Here is a 17,330-nt window from a genome sequence, read left to right on the forward strand (position 1 = left end):
CCCTCTCAGTCTTTTTTCTTCACTGACCTCTTTCGATTTCAATCTCCTTGCTTCTTAAGTTCTTGTATGTCTCTATATAAACTATATATGAAAACAAAATCGCACGCAACTACTTTATTAATAACTAGTGGATTGAATGTCATTTTTATTTATTCATGGGTATAAGTTTTACCTTTCCAATTCCACTTGTTTATTAATGATTTTTTTGTTGAAAAATTATTTGTATTTTTTATGTTGTATTTTAACTCTCTTCAATTCCGTCATACGAATATCAATCTCGCTAGATAATCAATTAGAGGTGTAGTCATCTGCAGTCAATTAGCAATTTTTTTGAATTATCTCTTCGAAAGGAACCTAAATTCAAACTATCATAAAAAGGATCCAAAATCTAAATGAAAAGAAACATCCAAAATCTAAAAAAAAAAATATTTAAAACCATTTTGAAAATTTTAAAATTTATTTTAAAAATTTATTTAAATATTCAAAATTCATTTTAAAAATTCCAAAATCATTTCTAAAATTATTTTTAAAATTTCAAAGCCATTTTAAAAATCATTATCAAAATTCTTAATAAAAAGAAACATCTGAAACGTACAAAAAAAAAAAACATTCAAAACCTAACAAAAAAGAAATATCCAAAATCATTTCAAAAATTATAAAACCTAATAAAACGAAACATCCAAAAAAACATTAAAAAAAGAACATTCGAAAACTAAGCAAGAAAAATTTAAAACTATTAAAAAGATCCTCCAAAACTAAAAAAAAAAAACATCCAAAACATAAGAAAAAGAAACATATAAAACTTAGGAGAAAGAAACATCCAAAAATAGTAAAAATAATCATCCAAAACCAAGAAGAAGTTGTGTTTGAATGTGGCGGGACACGATGCCTAAGACGGAGGTTGCTACATTCGAGAAAAGGGGACTGTGGCGATGATCGACAGCATTGTGTTTGCAAGGGGAGGGCCTGCGGCGGTTATCGACGGCGCTGCGTTTGAGGGGAGGGGATGTGGCGATGATCGACGAAGTTGAGCTCGCAAGGGGAGAGCAGTGGAAGTGCTTGATAACACTGCGTTTACGAGAGGAAGATGGAACAACGCTACTAAGAAATGCCGTGAAGAGAAAGGACGCAGGAGCGACTAGCAGGCAGCGTAGAGGTGGAGGATGCATGGGCGAGTAGCACATGCATTGGAGGGGGACACCTCAGGGGCAACTCGAAAACGCGGAGGAGGTGGAAGGACGCTATGGCGAATGATAGATGCAGTGGAGGGGGAGGAAATAGGCGCGAGGGAGGACGCAGGTGGAGGGACAAGAATTGTCGATGGAGGTCACGACTTTGAGAAAGACTGATTAGAGCGGGAAGTCAAAGTAGGGGTTAATGTTAGGTGGTGCGTATTTCTGAACCTAATCCTAAATTTTTGAATTTTAAATCAAAATTTTTAAAAAATTGTTCAAGTTGACTGCACGTATGGTTGGTTCGCTGAACTTTCTCTATGACTATTTTAAGAAATGAAAAAGTGGGCAACAACTCGGCAAGTAACAACTTCATGAAAGCTCCTTAGCATATATTATAGAGGTAAATACTAAATCGGTACTCGAAAGATTCTGGTATTGACAAAATTGTACCTAACTTTTGTTATTAACAAAATGGTCCCTAAATTATTTTAAAATTTGACAAGTGTGCCCCTAAATTCGTCGGAGCACGTCTCTGGTGAGAAAGATACTGAGGTGGCCATCGTATTTTGATGATATGGCAACCTTGTTAAATGTATATACCAAAGTGGAATTTTTAATTAATTATCTCAATCCAACCTGGAAAATCCCCCACCCCGAAGCCCTAATCCTCATCCCCAACGCACTCTCTCACTCTCACAAAGCCAAAATGCGGTACCTCAACCTTCTCACTCTCATAGTAATGTTGTCGCCGACATCGCACAGTCACTGTCTCGTCGCCGAGTCCTCTATGTTCGCTAGCTTGCGTCGTCCCTATGCCTTCACTGCTATCACTTTGCCTGAACCCACTCTTTGTCATCCCTGCACCTTTACTACTGTCTCCTCAGCGTCACCTCGCCCGTCTGTGCTTTGTAGTGGCTCGCTTCTCTCCCTGTGGTCTAGCATAAGAACAGACACATACAACAGTAGTAGTGTCTCACTCATTGGCGTCGTCGCACCTCTCACTGGCAGCTGTGCCTTGTCTCCCCGCCGCCAGTCACTGCTCGCAATTACTCACTGTTAACCGCCAGTCGCCGCTCGTATATACTCGCTTCTCTCGCTACTAGTCGTTACAACTTCCTTCTCTGCCTCCACCTCTTAATGTTATTTGAGGTTTTTTGTTTCAGATGGTTGTTTATTGATTTTGTTATTTGCATGTTTGATTTCAAGTTCGAAGCTTGAAGTTTCTATTGTGCGATTTGGTGTGTTGTAGTATCATAGATCATGATTCATTGTTGTTTCAGCATCTAATATTTCTTTATTGTTCTTCAATTTTTGTTTTTAGTTTTTTTTTTGAACTATTTTGTTTTGTCTTGTTATGGTGGTCCAACTACTTTTTATAGTGGTTTTCAAATCAGTGGTGGTAGTGGTGCCTAAAACAGCAATAGTGAAAGAGGAAAGAACCGTAAAAGACGTGAGGCGAATCCTTTTGTAGAGATTGACTTAGAAGAGTATAACTTAGCAAAAATTAGAGCAAAAGAATTGGAATTTTTCTATTTGTAAATTTTAAAATTAATTATAAAAAATAACTTAATAATTAGCTAAAGAAACATGCCATGTCATCAAAATATAGTAGCCACTTCAACATTTTATTCAACAGAGATGTATTTTGATAAATTCAAGGACACATTTGTCAAATTTTAAAATAATTCAAAAATTATTTTGTCAATAACAAAAATCAAGCACCATCTTATCAGTACCAGAATCTTACGAAGGTGGATTTGATATTTGCCTCTATATTATATAAATGCAATCAAGTTGCGTTAATTATGAATTCCAAATTGCATGCAAGTCAAATCTAGTAGCATACTAATACTATGGTTGCGCGTCAATGAATCAGCCAATGAAAAGTGAAGTCGAGACCCGAATGATTGCGACACCAGTGCTGTTCATTAAAATATGGTTTAAACCTCTTAATAATACAATAATACCTTTCCTTTTCAATATTCCCCCAGTTTGAAGTTCTTGGATTCGTGATCTGTGAGCCATTTAAATATGAAGAAAACATAGATCAACTTCATTATCTATTTCATCTAATTCTCAAAAACAAAAATGATAGGTAAACATTTTCCTTCATAAGAATATATAATTTTACCTTTACTTAATTTATTCCATAAAGGAAAGTACCAAAAAAGAAAAAAAAAAATCAGTGAAAGTTAATCATTTTCCTCCGTAGAAAATAAAGTGTGGCTAATCAGGGTTTATTGATGTAACATATGACAATAATGGGGAAATGAGTGAGACTGTCCCAGGTACCATAAAATGCCTCTCTCGCTACAATAATGTGTGTTAAGTCCACAAATATTCTGACAGCTAATATAAGACAAAAATGATTTACAAAAACATATTTTAAGAAAATCTAAAGTGGGTCCAATTTAAATGCCAACAAGTTTTTGTAATGGAGAGATAAAATAGGTCACTAGTCACTACTCACTAGTCCTAGATTTTCCTTCATGGAATGGAAGAGCTAACATAAGTTCCTTCGTACCTTAACCAAACTCCTATTGGTAAGGTTCCTCCTACGCGTTTTAATGATATCCATTTATTTAAATACAGCATTATAGCAGCGCAACCATGGGAAGCAACATGCTAAACGAATAAGCTACTCTTACTTCTCACTAGACATATTTTATGTCTTCCTCCCACCATAACCAAAAGCACAGAGGTTTATACAGGAATATCTACCTACAATAGCCAATGAAAAGCATCTTTTCTCTAAAACTTATCTGAGGCACTTTATGAGACTAACATACTATTAAGTATATTCTTTCCTCTTGAAGAAAGCATGAGAAGAATATATGACTTTTACCATTTCTTTACTTTCTCCTTTGCAGAGGAAAGAATGTAAAACAATCTTGTCATAATCAGCAAAGTGGTTTATACACAAAGTGACAGGAAATGAAAATGGAAGAAGAACAAAAAGAATTATGATCTAGTGAAAGGATTCGGAAGTAAGGAGGGGGGAAATAAAAAAAATAAATTACAAGCACCTGCATGCTGCGAAAACTATCTTATCTCAAAATGTCAGAAATAGTATTCTCTTTACCGATGTCAGAATCCGTGATGCCTGCTCACCGTCATAAAAGAAAGGAACTAGACTGGATCAGGGAACAATGGCTCACTCTGGTAATTTCAACCGGTTGAACAGCACAATAAAACTCTGTTCAGGCACAACATAAAGAAATGCGATATCTGCACCTTTTGTATGAGGTCCAAAGCCCTAAATATGACGAGGAGAATGAAAAATTATCAAAACAAATTGCCAAATAATAACAGATCCATTAGTAGTTACAATTAACCATGCTTGTACATGGGAGAGGAAACAAAAAAGCCACAACAAACACTTCAAACCATCCATCTCATACCTTGCCATTAAGCATGAGCAATTCTCCATCAACCCATTTCGGATTTCGGAAACCAAAATCTGCAATTCTCCCTTGGCCTTTGTAACTTGCATCCTGTAAGTAGAAATGTGAAATGCGTATTGTAAGTTTTGCACAACAGTCCAAAGCAGCCGTGCACACATATGTGTGCACGCATGAACACATGCTGAAAGGAACTAAGTTATAGATTGCAATTACCACTCCTATTTCATTGGGATACAGCCCACGGTTGGTGTTGCGATTGCCTCTCCCAATTTTTGCACGGAATGTCACCTGAATACCAAAAATTTAACTTTGCTTTTCTTTTATGTATAAACAAAATAAGTGCTATAATGACTCGAGGGACGAAGAGATTCAAAATGCATAAACCTGGCCAGCAGGAACATTAAGATCGCCAGTCAATTTCACTGCTTCTACATATTCAAAGAACTCCACATCTGAAGGGTTGTGTTCATTGTCCACATCATTCCAGTGTCCGAATTTCCGATTCAGTTGAACTACTTCAGTGCCATAAGGTCCAAAGGCACCGACATAGAGACCTACGTTTCAACAAGTAGATTTCACTCTGCAAATGGTTCTTTGCACAAATCCTATGGAACACAATTAGCATAGGAATAAGCAACCTCACCATCAAAAGGATCTAAATCCCCTCTTGATGTAGGAATCCGACTGAATGATGTATACTCAGATAATCTTCTTTTTTTCTGTGCTTGATTGATAGCAAGGTTGACAATTTCACGTACGCTTTTTGAAACCTGAATCAAGTGAAGGCATTGGTCAGTTCATTATCCAAAAAGAAATGAGATGGAAGCAAAAAATTTGTAAGGGAACAAGGGAATCAACCGTTGTTTTTTTTTTTTTTTTTCTTAATTTTAGATAAATATGAAACACCCATCATTTTTGGGGAAAACACACATTTGCCATAGTCACCGGGGTATTTAAATTTGATGATTCAGAAATATAATTACATGAACTATACATGAAAAATAAATAACCCCTATAATAATAATAATAATGATGACGACGACGACGACGACAACAACAACAACAATTAGTAGAATTAATTAAACTCCCATAACATTTAGGAAACCTAGAGAACATCATCTGGTTTTGAGTTATAAAAAGACTTACCCTAACTTTTCATGGAATATAAGGATGAAAATTTAATATTGCAGTCTGAAATTCCTAGAACTAGAAAAGATGATCACTTAGGTTTCATAAACTTGAGGAGAGATCAGCATAATTCATTAAAACACTTTAGTCAACTTGATTTTTATCACAAATTCAAAATCATATTTGGTGACTACATAAAGTCACTGATCTCTATTTCACCTTGGAAGAGACCTTGTCGGAAGCCCAAAATGCCTTGGCAACATCAGAAGGCATAAGCTCCGGGACTCCTTGTGCTGCCATGTTTGAATTGGGCAATTTCTGTTCCCTAGCCTGATAATCAAGATTGCCCCTAGGGACATGCAAGAGAAAAGAATCTCTTTCCATATCTTCTATTTCTGCTGGTAGGCGAATATATTCATCCTTAGCAGGAGTGTCGTCATTATTGTGTACAACACCACCAATAAAAAGCTTCATATCCAAATCCTTTTCTTCTGAAACATCACTATCTGCTTTGAAAGAGATCTCATCAGGTTTATCAAGATCATTACTTTCCTCTCCAGGATTCTCACTGGAGCTGGTTTTATTACTACTTTCCTGCATAAATTGCTTAATAGAATCATGACCCTTCACTCCTTCCTCCTCAACATTAACATTCATAACTTTCACCTTCAATCCCGGAATTTTTTCTTTAAGGAAATTTATTACACTTTTAATGCCTTCTTCTGTTGTTCCCTCAATATTCCTGTTTTTCTCATCATTTATCTCAACCTTCTCTTTGTCTTCCTGCATCTCAACTGATGATGTATTCTCTACCTCAGTTTTGGATGGGCTTTTAGCAACTGTAGATGGAGGGCTACTCATTGAATTCCCTTTAGCTCGTCGCAAGTACACTACCTATTAGGTGTTAACAGATATGGTAAGAACATTAATTATACAGTAGTAAAGAATTGATAACTGTACAAATGTAAGATGTCAAGGACAAAAGACTCAGTATAGGCATGCCATATATATATATATTGAAACACAGAAGTATAGTCTAGTAGGAAAATTTGAACAATACCTGCATATGGTATGTGCTATCAGCGTCTTTTACCACATAAATTTCAAATATTGGGGTCCCAGGAGATCCTGTGATCAACTGCCTGTAAAAAACCAAAATGAGCAGAGCACCCAGCTAAACCAGAGATAAAACCAAAACTAGAATTAACATACCTTGGACTGTAACTCCTGCCGACAAATCTGCCCATACCAGAACTTACATGTATTATTCTACCAAAGGGGTCGTCTGAATCTTTCGTGTAGCCTACCCACCAGCCGATCTGCACATAGTGGTTAAAATGTTAATAAATATGGATGGAATGTCCTTCACAAAAACATATCTTATGTCACTAGTGACATATATGATGCTCTCACCATTAGTTTTAACGTTTTGAAGATAACTTTCAAAACTAGGGCAATTGTATTTAAGAAATCGTACTATCATAGAGCTTAAGTAGATATCACATAAAAGAGAGAAGGAACTATGACAGTAAAGCTGAATATATAATTAGGAAACAAAATATGTTAATGATCATATCCAAACTAATAAGTCCGTAGAAACTCAAAAGTAAGCTTGTGTAATAAGATTAAATGACTAATAACAGTAACATATTCTAACATGTATCCTTTTGTAGACTACTGTATGACTCCAATAGGACACTTCAGTTTAAAGCATGCTCCCTTCCAGCCGAGGGTAGGACAAAGAGTTCAATTCCAAGTGGCAGCTCTCCCCTCTAATCCATGTTGCTTTCAAGAGCAACTCTCCTCGGCACTAAATGGTTATCAAAACCCAGTTCATCCACCCCTTGATTGTGGAATGACAACCTTTCCCAACCTGATGGGATTGATGAAAGCACATAATGAGAAGTATGATATTAATTGGGAAATTTGTTGTTTGAACTGAGAGTGTGTTCCAGTCATACAGCTCACTCTAATGCCAAATTATTTTCACAAACAAACTTGTTACTCACTCACTCCATCCCCAATCCACACCATTGCTTCTAACTTGTAGGAAGAATACTGCACGGTTTTATGAACTGTGCAGTTGTACCACTATTCATTGTGATTAAGCTAATGCTTGTATAACAGCTTGTGACATAAAATTACGCTGGAAGAAAAAAGTAACCGTTTCCTATTATTAAGTTTGTGTAACCCGTTTTTTATTGGCATATCAAAATAGCAAAATGAGTGCACGATCAACTTTCTGCCTTTCTAATAAAGCTCTTAGGTTTGTGCAACTCATTTGAATAAACATAGCAAATAATCAACTTTCTGCCGTCTTTGTGAAAACATATTCATATGTACCATTTGCTGTTAACAAAGAAGAAGCTAAATAGTTACTGGAATTAAATTGTACCAGACCGCTTCCACTGCATCTACACAATCTCGAAGCATCATGATAACGTTCCTCATCAATGGCATTCTGAGAAGAAAAACAAACAAACATAGAGACAAAGAGAAGATATCATACACAATACAAAGAATGAAAACCTGAGATGAATTGATCAAATTCAAATGTGAATTAGAACCTTTAATTGAGACATGATCTCAGCAACAGTGTCTTCTCTAGCAGCTTCGTTTATAGCCCTCTTCACCCTAGCAGCTTCTCGAAAATCCTCCCTCTCAATTGCATCCTCCAGTTGAAACTAATAAAGTAACATTTTTTTCAATAACAACATAAACAAAATAATAACTTTCAAGAAGATTAATATTAAAATTAAAATCAAATATTAAAAGAAAAGGTATGAAGAGGTAATTCACCTGAAGGAGAGAGGCGAAGCTCTCGGCGTGTTCAATTTGGGAGAAATGGCGGGTCCATCGATTCCAATCCCAATCTTCGAGGGAAGAGAAAGAGGGAGAAGGAACGCAACGGCAGAAGACGTTGCGTTTCGGTGTTCTTATGCATTGAGATTGAAGGAAATGGATCGTATTCGGGATTGGAACAAGCTTCGCCGGAATTGGGGCTAGGGTTGGTCGGAGTTGTGGATCGGAGATGGCACGCGCCACCAGCACCATGTTTCAGTTTTGGAGAGTCAAAAGTCAAGGTTCGAATTAATGGCTGAAAAGCACAATTATTGAATCAATGAATAATGAAGAAAGAGGAATGTGGTTGGAACATGTATGTGCCTTCTTCCTCTCCACCTGCACCTGGGTATGGATAAGCTTCTTGTTTTTCTTGTGTTAACCACACGCTCACAAAATTCACTAAGTGCTTTTTTTTTTTTTAAATAAATAAAGAGGTAATGACCAAATCAGTACCCGAAAGATTAAAACGCTGACATTGCGGTACCTAACTACTGGAAACGACAAAATGGTACCTAGTTGATTTTAAAAACTGACAAACGTATCTATAACCTGGCCGAACCTAAGCTCCAGTGAGGACAATGCTTACGTGGTCACCGGATTATACTGACAAATCATGTTTTAATTGAGTTGTCATTTCTAATTAATTAATTTGCTAGCCTAGGTGGAAATTAGGTTAATTGGAATTCAATTTGCCCCCAAATCATTACTCTTTGCCCTAATCCCAAATCAACAACGCTCTCTGTTCATTCATTCGCAGTAGGGGATCCAAGATTGGAAGATGCATTCTGCAAGGGCTCGTGGAAAATCTGCAACGCTGAGAAGGCAGCCCTCGATGCAAGCCTGCGACGTGGATGGTGCTTCGGGCATTGTGAGTAAAAGTTACGATGGCTGTTGCTTTTGTCCCCTTCCAGTGGTTCCGTTGAAGTCGAAGACAAGTAGCAACCCTGATAGATGGTTTCTACGCTGCCCTCTGTGGAAGATAAGATTGGAATTGTGATGAATATGTGAGGAAGTAGAATAATATCCCTTCTTGGTGTATCGTCTGTTCTTATTCATTTTTAGATTTCGATTGTTGTCTGATGTTTGAACTCTTCGTGTTGTGCCAGAACACAGAAATGCGTTGTGGGTATTTCCAATGGTTGGATGAAATACAAGCGGAATGTGTGGAAGGAGAGGTTTCTTCAGAGAACAGTAATATGCTGGGCAAATCAGAACCCAAAAAGAAAGGCAGAATCAATGTTGACTGTGGGGATGGCCAGAAAATTCAAAGGATGATGATGGTACTATCTGTGGTGAATGACATGAAGGAGAATCTGAAGAGGGTTGAGTTGTGCCTAATTTTTATGTGTATTTTGATTGGGTTAAATGTGGCCTTGATTATGTTTAGGGTGGCTAAGTAGGTAGACATTGTAGATTATAATAGTATAACAGTGAGAGATTGGAATTTTGTAATCTTGTCCTCAATGTAATTGAGATAAATTAATGTATGCTGTGTTCTTGTTGTGCTTTGATTGAGTTGTTGTTGTTGTGATTTGACCAAGATACATGGAGTCTATGTAAGCCATGTCAATTAGTTTTGTAAACATAAACTGAATAAAACACCAAAATAACATCAAGTTATAACCATTAACTATTTAGAGTAACAAAGTTCAGGCCCCAAATAAGACAACCAAAATGACACATGTTCATAGTAACTGCTACAGACCCAAGATGACAGTAACAAAACACAGAAACACTAGGTTAGCACTTACATGCCATAATGGCTGTTGGGTGCATTTTAAGTAAATCATGTCCAAAATGCAAATAACAACAAACTAAAAAACCCAAGAATCTAAGCTCATTTCTTGTCATTTGTTGATGGCTTTGATGGTGGTGGTCCGGATGGCTTTTTCTTCTTCAAGGATGGGGTGGGCATGAAGCCTGTGAACCTGCTCTGGGTGGCTGGGCTTGCTGCTGCCATGGTCTCCCTAGTCACAGTTGGGGGCCTAAATGGTACTATAGGTTGGGCCTGAAGAGTGGGCCTAAGTAATGGACCTTGAGGCTGAGGCCCAACATTGGATGGAGATGCAGGAATTTGGGATTTAGACCCAACATCAGAACTGACAAGACTAGGTTGAGTAGGGGGTGGTGGTGCAGCTGCTGCATTTTGTGCTGGAGTTGGAGTTGTTGTAGTGGCTGCCATTCCTCTTCGAGTGGTGCTGCCTCCTCCTCTTGGTGGAACTGTATTGCCCCTAACAAAAGATGGTCTGCCTCTCCTCTTTGGTGCTGGTGATGGTTCTGAACTAGCTGGTGGAGCACATGGTTGGTTGCTGCTGGTATGGTGGCTACATTAGGGGCTGAAGCAGTTGTTGTAGTGTTGCCATCATTGATGTTATTCTGCATCAGTTTGTGCATTCATGAAATCAAATCTTCTATGGAGACAGATCCAACAGTTTAGTATAAGAAGGTAAAATAAATCATTAACATTTACCTGATCATGCTGAGTTTGTGGATGGTTTTGAGTGAGCTCTTCCTCATCTGCAACATGTGCAGCGTGTGCAGCCTCCATGGTCTCCTCCCAGTTAGCTTCTTGCTCCCTAGCTTCATCCTCATCAAGATCTGGTTCTTCAGCTGCTGTTCCACTTGCTTTGTCAGAACAAGTTCTGCTATTATGTCCAGCCTTGCAAAAAACACATGAGTAAGGTAAAACAGCATTAATAAAGTTGCAGATAGGACATAAAAGGTAAAGTAAATACATATAAGTAATGGTTTTTGTGTTGCTTACCCTTTTGCAGGTTTGGCATGTTATCTGTCCATATCTTCTCTTGGCCTTGTATTGGCTGTCAGAACTTTGCTCAGTGCTATCCTTTCTTCTCTTCTTTGTAGGTCTGCCAATAGGCCTCTTGTATGGAGGGGGCAGACATGGCAGCCCTTTGTGATGCTCCCAGTACTCCTGACTCGGTATGCTATTAATGTGAAACATATAAGTCCTATTATAAGCCTCGATAGTGAGCTTGTGATGGACATAGTCTTCAGGTTTCTCATTCTTTCTTTGAATTGCTGCAATCCCATGATAGCATGTTAGTCCAGTGAGCTGCCATTTTTTGCATGAGCATGTCCTCTCTCGTGTATTGACTCTCACTCTATGCTGCCATTTTGTTACTTCAAACTGATTGTGCTCATCATCACCACACCATTGTGCTTCCCAGTAATTAGCTTGTCTTTTTTCTTTCTCTAACCTACTGACTTGTACAGGGGCTATTTGTCCAGTATAAGCCATCAGTGAGTCTTTGTGAGTTGCCATTGTCTTCATGATGTAGAACCTAAGCTCCTCAAGCATTGTTAAGATGCTCTTCCCCCGAAGTCCCACGATTGTTGAGTTAAATGACTCACAGTTGTTGCTTGTCAAACTGTCTACCGTTGGCCAGTCTGAAAACCTTGATCTCGACCACTGTTCTTGTTCAAATTTTGACAAATACTCCCAGGCCTGTTTATTGATCCGTTTCACAGCTCCCATTGCATCATTAAATTCCTGATCAGTAGTTGCCTTTGCACATTGCCAAAATGTTGCCTTAAGTTCCTTATTCTTCCATCTCTTGTTCAGATTTCTCCACATATGCATACAACAGAATCTGTGCTTCACCCCTGGCATGACGTCCTATAATGCTAGGATTAAACCCTGCATTGAATGGTAACCACAATGAATTAGAGGACATTTGAAAACTAATTTATATATACTTACAGGAACTCAAAAAACATTAAGATAGTCCACATCACCTTTTGCTGGTCTGACATAAAAACCCAGCCATTCTCATTGAAGTCCCCAATGTCTGTGTGCAACTCCTCCAGAAAGAATCTCCAATTTTCCCTAGTTTCTGCATCAACAACCCCATACGCTATTGGAAACAGCTAATTATTCGCGTCCTGACCAACTGCTGTTAGTAATTGCCCTCTAAAATACCCTTTCAGAAACGTCCCATCCAAAACAATAAATGGCCTACACCCTGCTCTAAAGCCATTTTTGCAAGCAGCCAAACAGATGTACAAGTTTCTAAACTTAGGCAACCCCTCTGGCTGTGGAGTAGTCCCCATGTTGGCTCTTGAACCAGGATTAGCCTTCATGATTTTGTTAAGGTAGTCTCTGAGCCTTAGGTATTGATCTTTCTCTGTTCCCTTGATATCTTCCTTGGCTTTGTCCATAGCCCTATACATCATCCTCTCGTTGAATGAGATGTCATACTCCACTTTAAACCATTCCTGTGCCTCTCTCTGTAGCATGTTGGGATGGATCCTCAGCTTTGGGACCAGTTCCTCAGCAACCCAAGCACATGAAACAGATTTACTCTTGTTACTCCTGGGGCACGTATACTCGTCCACAAATGTCTTTATCTGAAAGGATGCTGGGTAGTTGGTCCTGGCACAGTAGCACAACCAAGGGCAGTCTGGATCATAGCAGATCACCCTACACCTCTTCTTCTCATTCCTAAGGTAGAACACCTGTCTCCCAATTTGTATGTTGTACTTCTGCACTGCTGCTTTGAACTGCTCCATGGTCTCAAACTCCATATTCAACTCCAGAGTTATTTTTCCATATGGCGTGTTGGGATTATGTTGAGGAAATACAGGTTCGTCTTCGTCATCAGTTGCAGGGGGGCTACAGAGTTCTTCGGATTCATATTGGTACATCTTAGGTTCACTATCACCATCTTCTCTATTCGGGTTTGGCACCTCTACCCTTGGTGCTTCATCCTCCTTTCCAGGTACAATTCTTTGCCCAGACAGTTGAGGCCTTGGATGATTTCTCCTTGCATTGTCCCTCCCACTAGTTTGTGTTACATTATCTGCTGCAAAGTCAGTTGAGATACATGAGAATTGAAGCAATTTCTATTCACATATCCTCTAACTAAAAAAAAAAACTAATATACCTGTTAGGTTTTCTGTAACAGGTTCCTCTGCCCTTTCCTCATCCACGAAAGGTTCTCGAAATTCAGAACCTCCATTGAGACCAGCAACATCATCAACATTGGTCTCCTCTGTAGGTTCATTCCCAGCTTCAGCTTCTCCATGGTTACTCTCATTTACACCCTTATTCTCGGCAGCTCTTCTTTCTCGGGGTAAACCACTAGGGGCTGGTCTTGGATGTCTCTTTTTAACCTTCTTAGCAGGTTTCTCCGGAGCTGATTCTCCTTCAGTGTCTTTCTCCGCATTCCCGTCATTTGCAGCTTCAAACCCTGCACCACTCTCACCTTTGTTCGACTCGTTAACTTCAATAGTGGCCTCATTTACACCCTCATTCATATTCTCCTTCACAGCCACACTCAATACCATCTCCAATTCATTAACCTCACCACTGGTCTCATTCACACCTTCATTCTCCTTCTCATTAGCATGACCGTCAACCTTATTAGTAACTTCATCCTCCTTGACACTATCACCATCTGGATTAACTTCAACCACACTATCACTACTACCATCAGATACGACTTCTTCATCAATGATTTCATGGTTTGCGTCAATGGGGTGATCAAAATATAGGTGTACAGTGTTGTCATTCTTCATCGCACTCTCACACATTCTCATGACTTCAGCATCTGTCCTAAGCACTCTAAGACCCTTACCTAACTCTAAACCAGGTTCTAGCCAGTACACCTCATTGTATCCAGGGTAACCCAAGTCTAGAAATAAACCCTCAACAAAGAACAAATTACATGTCTCCACATTCACCCGGTGTATCTCAATTACTAAACCCCCGTCGCATATCACATTACCGTCAACACCCTTTTTCAAGGCACCCATATGATGATAAACAAAAGTAACTAGACGATCCATCTAAAAAATCATAGAGGAAAGATACAATGAATAAAACAATCAACATGATAATAATGCTGTCGACAGAAAGCACGTAAATGAGAGGATGGAGTGAAGGTGAACTTACCTCTACGTAGCGTTCTTCCTAGCGAAGACTGGGGTTGCGATGATGCCACTACCAACCCCTCCTTGTTGACGGTACGACTTCGACAATGTCTCTCAAATCCTCTTCGTTCTTCTTCGCGCCAAGTAACCAGGGCAACGTCTCTCCCTCTTTTCCCTCTTTACGTGACCTTTCACTTTTACTCTACGTGAAACACTAAGTCACAGTAAGTCACCCAGCAGTAACAACACTTGTTGATTTGGGATTAGGGCAAAGAGTAATGATTTGGGGGCAAATTGAATTCCAATTAACCTAATTTCCACCTAGGCTAGCAAATTAATTAATTAGAAATGACAACTCAATTAAAACATGATTTGTCAGCATAATCCGGTGACCACGTAAGCATTGTCCTCACCAGAGTTTAGGTCCGGCCAGGTTATGGATACGTTACCAGGTACCATTTTGTCGTTTTCAATAGTCAGGTACCGCAATGTCAGCATTTTAATCTTTCGAGTACTGATTTGGTCATTACCTCATAAATAAATAAAATCTTGTGGTATCAACTAGTAATTGAAAAATAAAAATTTATAACAATATATAATAACAAAATTTGTTTTGGTGTCTAAAATCCTTTTTTAATTTTGTCCTTTTTAATAATCTACCCTACTATATGTAAGTTATTTCCAAGGTTCGGAAAATCGAATCGATTATCAAACCGTTCTAGCTACTGGTTTATTGGTTTACTGATCCAACCGGTCTAATCGGTGGGTCAACCAAAAAAACCATTTTAAAATAAAGTAATAAATAAATTATAAATAAACATCCTAAAATATAATTATAGTATAATATAAATATTAAAATAATTTTTAAATTTAAAAAACTACATTAAATGTCATGAATCAAATTCTTATAATCTTATTAATATACAAACTCAAGTTAAATAGTATAAAGAAATATCAAATATTAAATGTCAACATAAAGATTTATCAATCATCAAAACCTCAAGATGTTCTTGTGAGTTTCTTTTTTTCTGAGAAGGACAAGGTTTTCCCTTGTCCAAGGCACCAGCGACCAATATTCACCTCAGACAATTCTGGAACATGAGTAAGCTCTTCATCTCTATGATATCTATCATTAGTCTTTGGAATTCTGAATCTAAATTTAACTTTTGGTTTAACTTGTGTAGCCCAATAATTTGGCTGGGTGATTTAAATTATCGGGTAGCCCTTTCTTATCGTGCGGCAAAAGCTCTTGTTGAGATGCATAACTGGAAGGACTTGTTAGAGAATGACCAAGTATGTTGCTTTCTTTTTCCCTTTTGCTCCTTTCTCAAATCTTACCTTACTCACCATTTGATATCTTTTGCTTTCAGCTGCGAATAGAGCAAAGACAAGGTCGAGTAAGGAAAAATATACTTCCCTCCCACATACAAGTATTCAAACAACTCAGGCAGGTATGCAGGAGATGGAAGACATTCAAAACAAAAGAGAACTCCAGCATGGTAGTGTTCTTAGTTCTTACCACCATCACCTGTATCAATCAGAGAAGTGGTTAATGGAAATACAAAACAATCAAAATAATGCATGTTTTTTTTTCTCAAGGTGTGATAGAATCTTATGGCATGGGAGAGGCCTTCACCAATTATCTTATGTTCGTGGGGAGTCATGATTCTCTGATCATAGACCTGTGTATAGCATATTCTCAGCAGAAGTTAATCAAAGAAGCTCTAGTGGCCAAAACATTTAAGCAAAACCAAAATTCAGCATTCCAAAACCAGCAAAACCAGCAACTACAAAACACTAAAATCTGCCTACACCATTAAGCATTTAGCACATTATGAAATATTCCAAAACACTAAATCTTTACCCAGCAAAATCAGTGGTGCGCAGAAATTGTGATTACACTTTGATTATATAAAATTCATTGCTCTTTCTTTCCCTGGTAATGGCGCCAAAAACATGATGCCAATAACATGGTTCACAACTTCGCACAACTAACCAGCAAGTGCACTGGGTCGTCCAAGTAATACCTTACGTGAGTAAGGGTCGAATCCCACGGAGATTGTTGGTATGAAGCAAGCTATGGTCACCTTGTAAATCTCAGTCAGGCAGATATAAAATAGTAATGGGGTTTTCGAAAATAATACTAAAATAAGGATAGAAATACTTATGTAATTCATTGGGTAGAATTTCAGATAAGCGTGTAGAGATGCTTTCGTTCCTCTGAACCTCTGCTTTCCTGCTATCTTCATCCAATCAATCTTACTCCTTTCTATGGCTAGCTTTATGTAAGGATGTCACCGGTGCCAATGGCTACTTTCGATCTCTCTCGGGAAAATGATCCAAATGCTCTGTCACAGCACGGCTAATCGTCTGGAGGCATCACCTTTGTCATTGGTTGCATCCTATTCCTCCCTATGAAAATGGTCCGATGCGCTATCACTGCATGGCTAATCATCTGGAGGTTCTCGATCATACTGGAATAGGATTTACTATCCTTTTGCGTCTGTCACTATGCCCAGCACTCGCGAGTTTGAAGCTCGTCACAGTCATTCAATCCCAGAATCCTACTCGGAATACCACGGACAAGGTTTAGACTTTCCGGATTCTTATGAATGCCGCCATCAATCTAGCTTATACCACGAAGATCCCAATATCTCGGACTCGGTCCCCTGTATTAGTAATTTAAGAGATACTCGTTCAATCGAAGGTAGAACGGGAGTGGTTGTCAGGCACGCGTTCATAGGAAATGATGATGATTGTCACGTTCATCACATTCAGGTTGAAGTGCGAATGAATATCTTAGAAGTGGAATAAGTTGAATTGAATAGAAAACAGTAGTACTTTGCATTAATCTTTGAGGAACAGCAGAGCTCCACACCTTAATCTA

General features: G+C 38.4%; 2 protein-coding genes across 2 annotated transcripts; both read right to left on the minus strand.

Moving 5' to 3' along the window:
• Positions 1-3,999: 3,999 nt before the first annotated feature.
• Positions 4,000-8,971, minus strand: LOC112722359 (protein EXECUTER 2, chloroplastic). Its single transcript, XM_025773355.3, has 11 exons — positions 8,507-8,971; positions 8,275-8,391; positions 8,103-8,168; positions 6,920-7,026; positions 6,768-6,849; positions 5,927-6,601; positions 5,223-5,349; positions 4,964-5,133; positions 4,793-4,867; positions 4,577-4,669; positions 4,000-4,431 (listed from the first exon to the last, which is right to left on the minus strand). Exons 1-11 carry the CDS (start codon positions 8,759-8,761, stop codon positions 4,330-4,332), a joined length of 1,869 nt encoding a protein of 622 aa, XP_025629140.1. The 5' UTR covers positions 8,762-8,971; the 3' UTR covers positions 4,000-4,329.
• A 1,951-nt stretch (positions 8,972-10,922) lies between these two features.
• On the minus strand, positions 10,923-12,182 carry LOC112721623 (uncharacterized). Its single transcript, XM_025772671.1, has 2 exons — positions 11,316-12,182; positions 10,923-11,210 (listed from the first exon to the last, which is right to left on the minus strand). Exons 1-2 carry the CDS (start codon positions 12,180-12,182, stop codon positions 10,923-10,925), a joined length of 1,155 nt encoding a protein of 384 aa, XP_025628456.1.
• Between the last annotated feature and the right edge of the window lie 5,148 nt (positions 12,183-17,330).

This window comes from Arachis hypogaea, chromosome 11 (assembly GCF_003086295.3).
Source record: "Arachis hypogaea cultivar Tifrunner chromosome 11, arahy.Tifrunner.gnm2.J5K5, whole genome shotgun sequence".
Lineage (NCBI taxonomy): Eukaryota > Viridiplantae > Streptophyta > Magnoliopsida > Fabales > Fabaceae > Arachis > Arachis hypogaea.

What these genes read in the sequence shown, in the direction of transcription:
- LOC112722359 (XM_025773355.3), bottom strand. Translation starts at nt 8,761, where the DNA reads ATGGTGCTGGTGGCGCGTGCCATCTCCGATCCACAACTCCGACCAACC. An exon ending in GATGCAGTGGAAGCGGTCTG is followed by an intron (nt 7,027 to 8,102) that starts GTACAATTTAAT and finishes CACTATGTGCAG; the next exon opens with ATCGGCTGGTGGGTAGGCTA. An exon ending in ATAGCACATACCATATGCAG is followed by an intron (nt 6,602 to 6,767) that starts GTATTGTTCAAA and finishes AACACCTAATAG; the next exon opens with GTAGTGTACTTGCGACGAGC.
- LOC112721623 (XM_025772671.1), bottom strand. Translation starts at nt 12,182, where the DNA reads ATGCCAGGGGTGAAGCACAGATTCTGTTGTATGCATATGTGGAGAAAT. An exon ending in CATGCCAAACCTGCAAAAGG is followed by an intron (nt 11,211 to 11,315) that starts GTAAGCAACACA and finishes GTTTTTTGCAAG; the next exon opens with GCTGGACATAATAGCAGAAC.